This window comes from Salvelinus alpinus, chromosome 6 (assembly GCF_045679555.1).
Source record: "Salvelinus alpinus chromosome 6, SLU_Salpinus.1, whole genome shotgun sequence".
In the NCBI taxonomy this organism is placed as follows: domain Eukaryota; kingdom Metazoa; phylum Chordata; class Actinopteri; order Salmoniformes; family Salmonidae; genus Salvelinus; species Salvelinus alpinus.
Genome location: NC_092091.1, coordinates 73,336,966 through 73,353,206, shown reverse-complemented (window position 1 = coordinate 73,353,206; position 16,241 = coordinate 73,336,966). Strand labels below are relative to the sequence as shown.

Below are 16,241 nucleotides of genomic sequence, written 5' to 3'. Positions count from 1 at the left end.
CCCACATTTTCCTACGAGCGCTAGGCTAACTCTGCTTATCCTTCAGTGCTCACGATTTAGACTGGAATTTTTCCAATAATAAACTATATCAGCAAAGAATTTGAGACTGTTTCCTTTGGGCCCTCTGTGCGCCACTTAAGAAGCGGAGGGGAGACGAGTGGGGGAATATAGGAGGCATCATGAATGGGGCTTTCTTCACCCTTTCCACCCCTCCCATGTGACCTGCCCCTCCCATGTGACCTAGCGAGAGGTCACATGACTGATGATCTCAGAATGTGTCCCTCCTCATCTTTCAGGAATAAATGGGGAAAAGTTGGTCCGTAGGTAGTGACTCATCTATGATAAACACACACTCTCACACACTGTAACAAATTACACACGCACACAGTCAGACATCCAAATATGCACTCAGTCATTTCCGATGATCCTCAGATCCACTGCAACACTGCGCTGGCCTCTCCACTTCACTAACCAGCCATAACTACACGCTAGTTACCGTCACCACGCTAGTTACGTCACCACGCTAGTTACCATCACCACACTAGTTACCGTCACCACGCTAGTTACGTCACCATGCTAGTTACCATCACCACACTAGTTACCGTCACCACGCTAGTTACGTCACCATGCTAGTTACCATCACCACACTAGTTACCGTCACCACGCTAGTTACCATCACCACGCTAGTTACCATCACCACGCTAGTTACGTCACCACGCTAGTTACCATCACCACGCTAGTTACCATCACCACGCTAGTTACGTCACCACGCTAGTTACGTCACCACAATAGTTACCATCACCACGCTAGTTACCGTCACCACGCTAGTTACCGTCACCAGGCTAGTTACCCTCACCACGCTAGTAACCGTCACCACACTAGTTACCTTTACCACGCTAGTTACCGTCACCACGCTAGTTACGTCACTATGCTAGTTACCGTCACCACGCTAGTTACCGTCACCACGCTAGTTACGTCACTATGCTAGTTACCGTCACCACGCTAGTTACCATCACCAAGCTAGTTACGTCACTACGCTAGTTACCGTCACCACGCTAGTTACCGTCACCACACTAGTTACGTCACTACGCTAGTTACCGTCACCACGCTAGTTACCGTCACCACGCTAGTTACCGTCACCACACTAGTTACCGTCACTACGCTAGTTACCGTCACCACGCTAGTTACGTCACCACGCTAGTTACCGTCATTACTCTAGTTGCCGTCACCACGCTAGTTACGTCACCACGCTAGTTACCGTCACCAAGTTAGTTACGTCAGCAAGCTAGTTACTGTCACCACGCTAGTTACCGTCACCACGCTAGTAACCATCACTACTCTCGTTCCGTCACCCCACTAGTTACCGTCACCACTCTAGTTACCGTCACCACGCTAGTAACCATCACCCCACTAGTAACCGTCACCACGCTAGTTACCTTAACCACGCTAGTAACCGTCACCACGCTAGTTACCGTCACCACACTAGTTACCGTCACCACACTAGTTACCGTTAACACGCTAGTTACCGTCATCATGCTAGCGCTGTGATTAGTGCTAGTTACCGTCATCATGCTAGTTCTGTGATTAATGCTAGTTACCGTCATCACGCTAGTTCTGTGATTAGTGTCTGTTCCTGTGACCAGTGCACCAAGCACATGCTGTGATGACAAAGTTAACCTTGTATCCCCGACCATCTGTGTGTCTCTCATCACTATCTGGCCAAGTTGCAAAGTCAGAATCACTGCCTAAAATCTGATTTTAAACCTTAACCCTAATCTTAACCACACTGCTAACTTTATGCCTAACCCTAAACTTAAATTAAGATAAAAAAGTATACATGTATGTTTATATAAATGTACATTTTTACTTTGCAGCTTAGCCATGTTGTGGGAACCCTATGTGTCCCCTGAGACCCAAAATGGCGGGTCAGAAATAGGACAGCTTGAGTTTCCCACAGAGAGTTCTAAAAAACAGAGTCAAGTTCTCCCCCAGGCCCCAGAGCCTCCCCTCCTCCCATCTGGATGACCCAGAAGAGGAAGAGGGGGCACAAGGGTGGAAAATCGTTTTTTGTTGTTGTTGGTGGGGGTTTGTCCATTTTTCCCTTGTTCCATTATCTGTTTTTGCTATAGCAACTGCTACCCTCAGGTCCATACTTCTAAAACCCAACAGAAAACAATCATAGATGTTATCATCAAGAACCAAGGGACTGTGAATGGAAATGGTGGAATTGGAATGACAGGTAAGTTAGCCTGGTGAGACTGTAAGAGTCACATTTCCTATGGTCGGTCTTTTCATTCTGATGGTTTGAAGCACACAGACCATATCTCCTGGTTGTAAGTCAGGCTAGATTGGGCCTGTGAGACCCTAACAGAGGGTGGGGGGAGACCATGCCTGAGTGTGGAGTCCTGCAGTGCCTTTTACAACCCCTCCGTGCTTTACAGGACTACAGTCTACAGAGCTCTCCCAAAGTTACAACATCTAAACGGAGGGTTTCCTACGTTTTTTGGTTTGGTAAGAGATGCCGTTTTGACTTCGCTTGAGATATTCTCACCATGAAGCTGTGATATCAGAGCCTATGCATTACAAGTGTCGGTAGCATTCCCAACAAATGACATGTCTATATTAGGGAATGAATGGTCGGCACTCAAAAATGTGGTAAGATGTTTTGCTTTGAAGACTTCCTAAAAACACAGTGATTCTGAAGTCAAACTACCACTTTTATCCAGATGTGTCCTGTAAAGAAAAGGCACACAGCTCGTAGGCAGCGAAGTTAGCAGTTCTCGCACAAAGTGGCATATTCTCTAGGAATGTCTGAAAACAAGTCATGCTTTAATGTCTTTTTTTGGGCAGGTCGAGATGTTTGTGCAAGGATGCTTGTACAGTTACAGGGTGACATATGAAAAAGGAAAACCTCTCTGAAAGCCCTGCCAAAACATTACTGCAATCTCACTTGGCCCAAGGCCTGAGTTTTCACAGTGGTCTGTCTGTTACTAATCAAAACCAACTGGAGGGAGTCTTTCCCAGCTTAAGGAGATAGAGTGTAAGGAAAAGAGAGAGAGAGAGAGAGAGAGAGAGAAAGAGGAGAGTGTGACTTGAGAAAGGGAGGGTGATTTGAGAGGAAGTTGTCTTAACTCTGTGAAGGAGGAGTAAGAAAGTAGGATAAACAGCTGAGACGATCTGGTTGGCGTGGAGAGCCTTGGAGGAGCTGTGAGAGAACCAGAGAGAAAGACAGTGATTAGGATGTGACTGAGATTCCCTGTCAATCCAGCCAGGAGGCGGAGAAGAGAAGAGGTGGGATTGGACGGAGGGAGAGGAGGAGAGTGAGAGAACCCCCCCCCCCCACCCCACCCCATTCCACCCCACCCATACTCCAGTCGTTCAGCGTCAGTGAAACCCCTAATGTGATCAAGATGGAAGCTCAAGCTATCTTTGGACTTTATACCGCGCACCGGATTTTCGGCTGGCTCCGGGGGCTCCCTGCTCTCTGCTCCCAAAAAGGGTAACGTCAGCGATGGATTTCATTTGAATCCGCAAACCCTGAGAGCATTCCTCGGGACCTGGAACTAGGACCGTCATCTCAGGAAAAGGGGGATTTGTTCCTTGAGAAAGGCTTGTAGGATTGGATTTGTCTCTCCCCTGACTTGGATGGATGGCTAACTCTTCAACCCCATAGTGTTTATCCTGTGTTATCTTCTGGTATTCAGTCTTATGTTGCTACTGTGTGGGACTGGGACTGTACCCCTCTGTATTCTGGTGGAGTATTGACAGTGAAGTAACTCATCCAGGCATGTTGTGTGAAGTGGCACATGGATTACGCTAATTGAGTACATTTCACTTCTGTGTGAGAAGTTGTAAGAAGTACACAGTGCCCTCCCTAACTCAAGGGCCAGTTGACGTCAGAGGAGGAAGTCACCCCGGGTCACCCTCCATCCAACAACAGTCCTGAGGATGCTTAAGGTATAGACTGACTAGAGTCTAGAGTCTGACTAGAATCTTGTTTTGAGACTTCCTCTGGCAGCTTTCCCCCTAATAGTAGCAGACACACACACACACCTTTTCTACCGGTAATAGAATGCTCACAGCTCAAACGTCACTCCAAGTTCAAGGCAGTCAAAATGGTCAAAATGAACAGTCCCTGAAAAGAGATGATGATTAACATGGTAATCTGATGCTCCAGTTGTTGAGGCCAGAGGCCAGATCTAGGAAGTGTTTCCCATTCAGTGCAGATGGTGGATGAGCGATATGATCTCCTAGCAACAGCCTTCACAGCCGCTCCATTACATCAGTCAGTGGGGGTCTTCAGAGAACCATTCAACGGCCGGCTGGCAATAATATACACAGATATTGGGTTGATTACAAATTTCACCCTATTCCCTATATAGTGCACTACCAGATCCCTATGGGCTCTGGTCAGAAGTAGTGCACTACATAGGAAATAGGATGTCAAACCGAAGTCTTTCAAAACCTTGTTGTCTCCAATATAAAGCAAAGACCATATTGTGACGTGATTTATGGAATATATGCTTCTTTAATTTTTTTAATGGGCAACTTCATCAGCTTTTGATATATTGACACAATGTTTTAAAGAATCCTCCATTGTAATCCTTCCTTCTTATCACTTCGGTCGTAATGGTGCCAATTACCTTTTTTCTTTAACAGAAATGGTTGCTTATGTGACTGTGCTGCTCTGTTTAAGCCATCGTGGAGGCTGTCTGTCTGTTTGTGTGCATGTCCCTGTCTGTTTCTCTCTCTCTCTGCCTGTCTGCCTTTCTGCCTGTCTCCTCCATCACTGAGGTACGACATAGGCCAACAACATTGTCCCATCAAAGTAAACAATTATTTCAGTTTAGGGTTAAGGTTAAGATTTCAATAAAGTGGTTGAGTCGCTTGGCATTTTTCGAACCAAAAACAAAAACTGTGTTACGGATTTATTATTATGCTTATTATGTAGGCCCTTCAGGCAGCCTCTTCCCCTCTGACATTCCCAGACAGTGAATGTGGCTATCCAGAGGCTCGCAGAAGGAGACACACAAACACACACAGACACATTCACAAGCTGGATGGTGAGACACACTAATAGTTCTGTTATGAATGGGTTAGAGTCATGTGACGCACAGTGGTTTCTTGACGACCTCGTCCCTGATGTGGACAAATTGCCCCGGGGCGTTGTTGGTCCTCTTCTTTTGTCATACTCATTAAATCCTTGACTAGACTTCATGGTGGAAATCTTCTGCCAAAATGTATTTAGCCATAGGTGAAAGGGGTATGTATGGAGGCTTCCCAGCTCTTTAATGTGTACACATACCCTTCCAAAAATATCAATGAATTATAAACCACATAATAGTTCACATTTCCTGTTGTTGCAGGATTATTTTCCTGATGTAACAAACTGTCTCAAATGAATATCCTACATCTGTACAGTACTTGATAGGGACTGTCTCAGTGTAATGTGTGTCCAATGTTTACAGTTTGAACTCGGGTTCACTGTCTTGTCTGGGAATGTTGAAATTAGGACGAGAAGCAACTCTCTTCTCTTAACCAGTCGCATGTAAAAAAAAAAAATAAAAAAAAAACTGTAAAAAGTCTCAGCACACTTCCAGTCAGATGCAAATGTCTTTTAATAATAGTGAGAAAATAAAAGCAAACCACTGTCTGAGAACTTGGTTTACCAGAAATGGAAAGATGCTCTATACTGTCTCATAGTAGCCATGCAGTTAACTATTCTGTTTTGTAATGTTAAAATCCTGTAAGGTTCAGGATTGTTCCATGTAGGCTTGACATGGGGTTCACAACAATAGCAGTAACCTGGGTTCATGTCAGCTTGGGTTCACAACAATAGCAGTAACCTGGGTTCATGTCAGCTTGGGTTCACAACAATAGCAGTAACCTGGGTTCATGTCAGCTTGGGTTCACAACAATAGCAGTAACCTGGGTTCATGTCAGCTTGGGTTCACAACAATAGCAGTAACCTGGGTTCATGTCAGCTTGGGTTCACAACAATAGCAATGACCAGTGTCCATGTCAGCATACACAGACAACTCAGTTTATAATATCGCAAAGAACACAAACAGAACATGATTGCAGTACTCTTATTAACCCCTCCTCCTTAAAGTTTGCTAACCCCATAACCTGAGTAACTCATAACCTGAGTAACTCATAACCTGAGTAACTCATAACCTGAGTAACTCATAACCTGAGTAACTCATAACCTGAGTAACTCATAACCTGAGTAACTCATAACCTGAGTAACTCATAACCTGAGTAACCCATAACCTGAGTAACCCATTACATTTACATTTAAGTCATTTAGCAGACGCTCTTATCCATAACCTGAGTAACCCATAACCTGAGTATCCCATAACCTGAGTAACTCATAACCTGAGTAACTCATAACCTGAGTAACTCAACCTGAGTAACTCAACCTGAGTAACCCATAACCTGAGTAACCCATAACCTGAGTAACCCATAACCTGAGTATCCCATAACCTGAGTAACTGATAACCTGAGTAACTCATGACCTGAGTAACTCAACCTGAGTAACTCATAACCTGAGTAACTCATAACCTGAGTAACTCATAAACTGAGTAACCTATAACCTGAGTAACCCATATCCAGAGTAACCCATAACCTGAGTAACCCATAACCTGAGTAACTCATAACCTGAGTAACCTATAACCGGAGTTACTGATAACCTGAGTAACTGATTCCCGCCCACTCTCTTTCTCTCTTACAGGAAGCTCAATAGAACTGCACTCTCTGGTCCGCCATTTTGGTTCTACGTCTTTAAAGGGCTCTATGGTTAGCAGTGGGAGTCCGCCCAGCATGCTTGTCGTCATACGGAAAAGAAGTTGGGAGGATCACGTGACTCACCGCTCCGGGTTACAGTACAGCTACGACGACCTGGACCTGGTCTGTTGCCATGGTGTCAGCGGCGACGGGCCTCGGCTGGCATCGGAGGGGTCCAAGCAGGGGCGCAGGGAACGATGTGCCTCCATGCCGGAGTGCTGTCACCGGCCACGCCCCGATGGCCTCAACAATGGGTCGGGTCTCACATTGGAGTTTGTGACCTCGGTCAACGTGGAGGACAATGGCGATCACTCTGAGCCGGGGCACGTGATGTCAGCAGGCGACTTTGATTCAACTGTTGTCCCTGTGTTCCAGGCTGAGCTGGTAGACGGCTCTGATGTGGCTGTTGATGATGATGATGACCTCACCAGGAGGCTGACGGAGTCTGATCCTGAAGGAATGCCGGACGCTGGTGTGGACTCAGTTGGCATCCAATCTCACTGTGACCTGGGCAATGGGATTCTTCAACCAAAGCCAAACATCATCTGCACTGCAGACAGCGGTCATGAGGATGAGGATGACATTGAGGATGGCACCGATGATAACGAGCATCCCAACGTTGTTGACGACCGCGTTGCAATCATTGTTCAATCTGTCTCTGTTGACGAAGGACAAAGGGTCTCTATCTGTCCGGACAATGGATTTTCACTGGCCTTTTCTGTTGGTGAGAAAACTGGCAGGCATTCAGAACTCCTGGAGACAATGGCCGACCATACAGACGGTCAGGTTGGACTTCCAGAACCCTTAGTGGACACACAGACCCAGTCTCCTCATACTGAAGTTGAACCACGAGAGGACCTCTCCACCTTGGATGAAAGCAACATTACTGACCCGGGTAAAAGAACAGGAGTAATACAGCCAGCGGCCATTTTGGATTCCTCAAACAAACCAGAGTACAATAGTGATGTAATATCAGATGTTAACGTGGAGATCTTGGAGGCTTCTGTTGCAGACGTTATGGAGGGGGAAGCTATGTGGGTAGACATTGAGAGTAAAGCCTTAGAATGGAAGGCTGAGGATAGTGTTGAAGATGCTGACGGATTGAATGTTCAGAGGAAAATGTATGAAAGTCGTGATAAATTTGACCAGATTCTGAGGGGGCAACATGCTGTGTCATTGGATGGCAGACAAACAGAACAAGAGCGGCATGATAGCATGAGGACTGATGATAGTTGTGAAATAGCTCAGGACCAGACAGTGTTGAGAAAGGAGGATGTTGACATGGTGGAGATGGAAGGGACCCGAGGAGTGGAAAGGGCTCTGGAAATGGGCAGGGAGAAAACCCCTGAGGATAAGGCAAGTGTGGAGTCTGTGCATGCTTTGTGTGTCACAGTGCAACATTCTGAGGACCTGGACAGATGCCCATTAGCTGGACAGCAGAATCTTAAAAGTTCAAAAATGGACGGAATACAGGATTGGACTACCGTAGAGGACACGGATCGTCCAATGATACAGGTGCATTTTGATAACCTCACAGTGGAGAATACGAGTGGCTGCTTGGGGTCCAAAGACTCAACGTGTTCCGAAGAACTAACCTCGGCTGTAACAGCCCAAGGACAGCACAGCGATGGAGGCTCAAAGCTGAACACCATCCATGAGAATAACCAATCTGAAGCAGAGGATGACTCAGTCCTACTGGGGAGACAGGGGGCTTCGGACATGGGTATATCCACCTCTCCAGCAGCCCGGCTGCCCAATATGGACACTCTCAGTCAACCAAAGTGTCCTAAGGAGGCAAATGAGCCCTTGCTGGAGAGATGCCATGGCAACCAAGCCCCTGTTAAACAATTAGGTGAGTCACCTGTTTTAGAGGCAGCCGACGGTCCGAAAGAACAGGACAGGCCCGGTGATACACAAGCTGTAACGGAGGCGTTTGAGGAAGTAACGCATCCAGGCAACCACGGCAACACTCACCTTGGCGACAAGGCTTCAGACGTGAAGCGAGAGGCCAAATGCGGGGATGACAAGGGGGAGGACCATGTGGTGAAACTTCGCGCTAGAAAGGTAAGCTATAAATTCAGTTCTCCGTTGAATGGGGTCAGGCTTTGCTGGTGTGTGTGTGTGTGTGTGTGTGTGTGTGTGTGTGTGTGTGTGTGTGTGTGTGTGTGTGTGTGTGTGTGTGTGTGTGTGTGTGTGTGTGTGTGTGTGTGTGTGTGTGTGTGTGTGTGTGTGTGTGTGTGGGTGTGGGTGGGTGAGGGAGGGAGGCGGGCGTCTGTGCGAGTGTGTCTGGAAGTGTCCGTGTGTACACACACTATGTTCCGTACTTTGCTGTTGTTTATGAGTGTGTGCTGAGTAGTACTGCACTATGTAATCCCTTTCTTACTGTCAGTTATTGGGCGGTGGTGAACGTTAAGTCCAGCACACAAATCATTATGTCTCGCGCTGTGCCTGGCGTGCCTCTCGGAAAACAATGACTTCACTTTCACATGCTTACCCATCTGTGACTACATTTGGGGATCTGTAAAATGTTCGACACTTTCCCAATGTTCTGCTGCAAAACAAGTTCCTATAAGGGCATGGAAGTTGTGTGTGAGGGCGTTGGAAACACATAGCCAGAGACGGAGTGGCCATAGGGCAATTCTGGCAAATGCCAGATGGGCTGGTCCATCTTAAGCTCAGTGGATCTAAAAAAAAATTGGCTAATATTTGGAAAGAAATGGTCTAGTGTGGTGACCTCAATGTCCGGGCCGATATCTGGTCCCAGTCCACCCCTGCACACAGCGCTGGGTGGCAGTAGCTACAGCAGCCAGAACAGCCTTAGCTTAGCATCCCTGAGGTGAAAGACTCAAACCGCGCTGAGCCAAATACCTCACACACTGTTTATACACCATTAACCTTAGTGCCTACTAGCCTGTCAAATACCTTGCACTGTTACACCATTATCCACGGTACTAGCTCGCCCTGTCAAATGTCAAATACCTTGCACTGTTTATACACCTTTAGCCAAAGTGCTAGCCTGTCTGGAACCACCTAAGGCTGTTAGTACATAGTTAGCGGTAGTGCCAGCCTGATGGCAACAACCAAATATCAAATACCTGAGACTGTTTATCTCCTATTAACTGTAGTGCTAGCCCTTAGCGAACAACCACAACAAAACCTTATTTACAGTGTCGTTAGGCCTATTTACGAGTCTGCTTGTTTTTAAGTAGGCACATTGGAGAGGGACTCCGCCCAAGCACAGCACTCATGCCACGTACTAGGCTCCTTCCAGACCATACTGTGTGCTCTTCCCTGTTGTGGTTGTCGCTCGCCTTGCCACAACGTCAAGCCATTTCACCGTACATATGGTGAAACACCTACGTAGTTAGCGATCAGAGATGTGACATTTTCTAAACGGATGTAGTCCCTGATGGCCTCTAAAGAGAGAGAGGTTGATTGCCTTGTTGAATGAGTAATGGGTGTAGTCTTTAACTTTTCTCATCTAAACGATGATGCCCCATGCGTTGACACCGATGATGTCCTCCAGTGCAATCTGTAGACGGATAGTCAAAAGGCTGTGAAATTGCATAATGCCTCTAGGCTTGATGTGACGTTGCTTCAACATAAATCTCACGTTTGCGTAGCATTTGTCAGTGCCAAAAAGCAGTGTCAGTGCCAAAAAACCCAAAGCCTGTGAGATCACTGTCCTCAGAAAACATAGAAAACCCATGAAGCTCTTATTGTGGACATCTCCAGTTTCAATCTCCGACTGAAAATAATTCCACTGTGATTTAAAGGTGGGGAGTTTGCAAAGACAATCTATTTGTCATATGGGAAAGAGTTGTCTGACATTACCACAGCGTTTGAGTACTTTTGCGCTGCGTCTGGCCGATTTACTTAACAAATATGCTCTGGAGTAGGTCAGTTAGAGAAGCTCCAAGTCTGACTCAGGGTTTCCTCTCTCTCTCTCGCTCTCGCTCTCTCTCTCGCTCTTTCTCTCTCTCTCTCTCTACGTCATCCTTCTCCAAGGCATTTGAGGCATATAACGGATCCAATATATCAGTGTCCTATACACCCCCAGCGTGTGAAGGAGAGATGGCTCAGATATGGATCATTGTACAGAGCCGCTTATTTGCTTCATCAACACAGCAACAACACAGAACCAGATACGGTCTCAAATATGGTTATTTTTAGACTTCTACATTTGGAGGACATAGGAGAGAGAGGGGGGAGGGGACTGAGAGGGGAGGGAGAGAGAGAGGGAGAGAGAGAGAGAGAGAGAGAGAGAGAGAGAGAGAGAGAGAGAGAGAGAGAGAGAGAGAGAGAGAGAGAGAGAGAGAGAGAGAGAGAGAGAGAGAGAGAGAGAGAGAGAGAGAGAGAGAGAGAGAGAGAGAGAGAGAGAGAGAGAGAGAGAGAGAGAGAGAGAGAGAGAGAGAGAGAGAGAGAGAGAGTAAAAAGGTAAAGATGCCACACCTCTTAATGCAGACAGACCACCTGAGGTCAGGGAAAAGCGAGAGGTTTTAGGCAGTTCATACAGTATGGTATTGTCTCCCATCTCAACAACAGGAAGTGTCTAACTGTGTAAGAAAGAGAAACCCCCGAAGACAACACTGTGAGGAAAACCAAAACCACTGGAATTGCCCCTTCAAATAACACATGTTGTTTTTTTACCCCATCATTGTTTCTGTTGTTGTTGTTGACTTCTGACCCAGCCGTCTATGTTCATTCAACAAACCTCCACAAAGAAACTCATTGTCGCATTGGATTGCAGCGAGACGTCGGTGACGCACACAGTGAGCCCTTACATAGAGGGAAAAGTTAAGCATCATCATCATGCCATGACCATTTCCATTACATAGGCTACATAGATAAGGTCTGTGTATCCAGTGAACATTTTGCAATAAGACAGAAGGACGCCCATCTCCTCACAAACACTTACATGCATGCACACACACACACACACACACACACACACACATCTCATAAAATGGTTCCAGAGGTCTGTTTGTGCAAATTGTAACAGGGTTTCTTTGGAACTAATGATCCAGCCCTTATGATGTCATCCCAGCTCTTTCTGTAGATGGTCACAGGAAGCAAAAAGCCCCACCCAGAGAGGAGAAAGAGGAGGAATGGATGGAGGGAGGGAGGGAGAGAAGAGGGATGGAGGGAGAGAAAAGGAGGAGAGGAAGGATGGAGGACAGGGGAGGGGAGAGGGATACAGTTGAGGAGGGATACAGACATAGAGAGAGAGAGAGAGAGAAAGGCAGGAGAAAACAAGGAGAAGGAGAAAAATCTAAAGAAGGGAAGAGAGAAAGATGCCACACGTCTTAATGCAGACAGACCACCTGATAGGTCAGTGTAAGACCTACTATGACAGACAGACCACCTGAGGTCAGTGTAAGACCTACTATGACAGACAGACCACCTGAGGTCAGTGTAAGACCTGCTATGACAGACAGACCACCTGAGGTCAGAGTAAGACCTGCTATGACAGACAGACCACCTGCTAGGTCAGTATAAGACCTGCTATGACAGACAGACCACCTGATAGGTCAGTGTAAGACCTACTATGACAGACAGACCACCTGATAGGTCAGTGTAAGACCTGCTATGACAGACAGACCACCTGATAGGTCAGTGTAGGACCTACTATGACAGACAGACCACCTGATAGGTCAGTGTAAGACCTGCTATGACAGACAGACCACCTGAGGTCAGTGTAAGACCTGGTATGACAGACAGACCACCTGATAGGTCAGTATAAGACCTGCTATGACAGACAGAACACCTGAGGTCAGTGTAAGACCTGCTATGACAGACAGACCACCTGATAGGTCAGTGTAAGACCTGCTATGACAGACAGACCACCTGAGGTCAGTGTAAGACCTGGTATGACAGACAGACCACCTGATAGGTCAGTATAAGACCTGCTATGACAGACAGACCACCTGAGGTCAGTGTAAGACCTGCTATGACAGACAGGCCACCTGATAGGTCAGTATAAGACCTGCTATGACAGACAGACCACCTGATAGGTCAGTGTAAGACCTGCTATGACAGACAGACCACCTGATAGGTCAGTGTAAGACCTGCTATGACAGACAGACCACCTGATAGGTCAGTGTAAGACCTACTATGACAGACAGACCACCTGATAGGTCAGTGTAAGACCTGCTATGACAGACAGACCACCTGAGGTCAGTGTAAGACCTGGTATGACAGACAGACCACCTGATAGGTCAGTATAAGACCTGCTATGACAGACAGACCACCTGAGGTCAGTGTAAGACCTGCTATGACAGACAGACCACCTGATAGGTCAGTGTAAGACCTGCTATGACAGACAGGCCACCTGATAGGTCAGTGTAAGACCTGCTATGACAGACAGACCACCTGAGGTCAGTGTAAGACCTGCTATGACAGACAGGCCACCTGATAGGTCAGTGTAAGACCTGCTATGACAGACAGGCCACCTGAGGTCAGTGTAAGACCTGGAATGACAGACAGACCACCTGATAGGTCAGTGTAAGACCTGCTATGACAGACAGGCCACCTGATAGGTCAGTGTAAGACCTGCTATGACAGACAGACCACCTGAGGTCAGTGTAAGACCTGCTATGACAGACAGACCACCTGCTAGGTCAGTGTAAGACCTGCTATGACAGACAGACCACCTGAGGTCAGTGTATGACCTGCTATGACAGACAGACCACCTGATAGGTCAGTGTAAGACCTGCTATGACAGACAGACCACCTGAGGTCAGTGTAAGACCTGCTATGACAGACAGACCACCTGATAGGTCAGTATAAGACCTGCTATGACAGACAGGCCACCTGAGGTCAGTGTAAGACCTGCTATGACAGACAGACCACCTGATAGGTCAGTATAAGACCTGCTATGACAGACAGACCACCTGAGGTCAGTGTAAGACCTGCTATGACAGACAGACCACCTGATAGGTCAGTATAAGACCTGCTATGACAGACAGGCCACCTGATAGGTCAGTATAAGACCTGCTATGACAGACAGATCACCTGAGGTCAGTGTAAGACCTGCTATGACAGACAGACCACCTGAGGTCAGTGTAAGACCTGCTATGACAGACAGACCACCTGATAGATCAGTGTAAGACCTGCTATGACAGACAGGCCACCTGAGGTCAGTGTACGACCTGCTATGACAGGCAGACCACCTGAGGTCAGTGTAAGACCTGCTATGACAGACAGACCACCTGATAGGTCAGTGTAAGACCTGCTATGACAGACAGACCACCTGATAGGTCAGTAAAAGACCTGCTATGACAGACAGACCACCTGATAGGTCAGTATAAGACCTGCTATGACAGACAGGCCACCTGATGTCAGTGTAAGACCTGCTATGACAGACAGACCACCTGATAGGTCAGTATAAGACCTGCTATGACAGACAGGCCACCTGAGGTCAGTGTAAGACCTGCTATGACAGACAGACCACCTGATAGGTCAGTATAAGACCTGCTATGACAGACAGGTCACCTGAGGTCAGTGTAGGACCTGCTATGACAGACAGACCACCTGAGGTCAGTGTACGACCTGCTATGACATACAGACCACCTGATAGGTCAGTATAAGACCTGCTATGACAGACAGACCACCTGAGGTCAGTGTACAACCTGCTATGACATACAGACCACCTGATAGGTCAGTATAAGACCTGCTATGACAGACAGGTCACCTGAGGTCAGTGTAAGACCTGCTATGACAGACAGACCACCTGAGGTCAGTGTACGACCTGCTATGACATACAGACCACCTGATAGGTCAGTATAAGACCTGCTATGACAGACAGGCCACCTGATAGGTCAGTATAAGACCTGCTATGACAGACAGGCCACCTGATAGGTCAGTGTAAGACCTGCTATGACAGACAGACCACCTGAGGTCAGTGTAAGACCTGCTATGACAGACAGACCACCTGAGGTCAGTATAAGACCTGCTATGACAGACAGGCCACCTGATAGGTCAGTGTAAGACCTGCTGTGACAGACAGGCCACCTGAGGTCAGTGTAAGACCTGCTATGACAGACAGACCACCTGAGGTCAGTATAAGACCTGCTATGACAGACAGGCCACCTGATAGGTCAGTATAAGACCTGCTATGACAAACAGGCCACCTGAGGTCAGTGTAAGACCTGCAGGTTAACAGAGGAGAACAAAATAAGTGAGTGAAGAAGAAAGTGAAAGAGTGGTGGCAAGGAGGGAGGAAGGGAGGAAAGACAACAGGAAGAGAGGGTAATAAAAAACTATATATAATTGGAGAGGGGGGGGCTTTTTGGTGGAAAATGTAAGAAGAAAAAGGAGGGAATGGTGGAGGAGAACCAAAGAGAGAGAGAGAGACAAGGAGAGGGCAGGAGAGGTTGCCCAATTCATTTGAGTGCATCTGAGGATCCCATCCCAGGATTCTATCAAAGTCTTTCTGTGGTCTACAGGATATTGAATCAAAGCCTTAGTTGATATATATCCCTGGCATGCACTACATCAGACCTTTCTTGTCTCATTCACCAGGCCCCAATTCAATCAAACACACATAGGAGAACTGCTCAACGTAATGCTTTCAGAGGACTAAGAGAAAAAACCTAACTAAACAGTGAAGTCCCTGTCTGTGTTATGTATTATGTATTAGAGTTGACGTGAGGCAATACATATACCTGCTCCCTTCCCTTAAAAAGAGAGCAAGAGAGGACATGACTAAAGATGAACAGGCTTATTAAATGATAGTCAGTTAGCTGCATCTAACCACAAAGTGGAAGGACCAACAGAAGAAAGAAAGAACCGAGGCCTAGAGTATCCTTTAGCGGTTTATGCCCAGTAAAGACACAATATAAATCTAGCATTATCACTGATGTTCTCCTTGAATCAAAAATAGTCAAATATAGAGCGGCAAGATGCCGGTTAAAAGAGTTGGGCCAGTAACAGAAAGATTGCTGGTTCAAATCCCTGAGTCGACTTGGTGAACAATCTGTCGATGTGCCCTTGAGCAAGGCACTTAAGCCTAATTTATCCTGTAAGTCGCTCTGTATAATAGCGTCTGCTAAATTATTAAAATGTAAATCAATGTTACCAGAAATTTTAAGTACAAATAATCTTTCCCTCCCTCTCTCCCTCTCTCTCTCTCTGTCTCTCTCTCCCTCCCTCCTTCCCTCCCTACCTCCCTCCCTCCCATCCTCGCTACCTCCCACCTGTAGAGTTCTAGAGAGGAGCAGGAGCGTTCTCGTCTGGACTCCATGGTGTTACTGTTGATGAAGCTAGACCAACTGGACCAGGAGATCGACACGGCCCTCAGCGCCTCCTCCTCCTCCTCCACCTCCTCCATGGCCATCACCCCCACGCTCAGAAGACACCACCGACGGGTCAGTACCAGTACACAGAGACAACTTTTACCATTTACAATATTGTCTCTAATTCTAGACATTCAGTTACATAGCATTGTTTAAATA

The 16,241-nt window shown here is 46.9% G+C and overlaps 1 protein-coding gene across 2 annotated transcripts in view; it reads left to right on the top strand.

Annotated features, from left to right (window-relative positions):
- The first annotated feature begins 7,233 nt into the window (after positions 1-7,233).
- The window catches only part of dlc1 (DLC1 Rho GTPase activating protein), a 169,774-nt gene continuing 160,766 nt past the window's right edge, over positions 7,234-16,241 (top strand). For both annotated transcript variants that reach the window (XM_071407865.1, XM_071407864.1), the window contains exons 1-2: positions 7,234-8,850; positions 15,990-16,154. In XM_071407865.1, the coding sequence (XP_071263966.1) occupies positions 7,246-8,850; positions 15,990-16,154 (1,770 nt within the window). In that variant the 5' untranslated portion in view covers positions 7,234-7,245. The remainder of the gene's footprint in view (positions 8,851-15,989; positions 16,155-16,241) is intronic.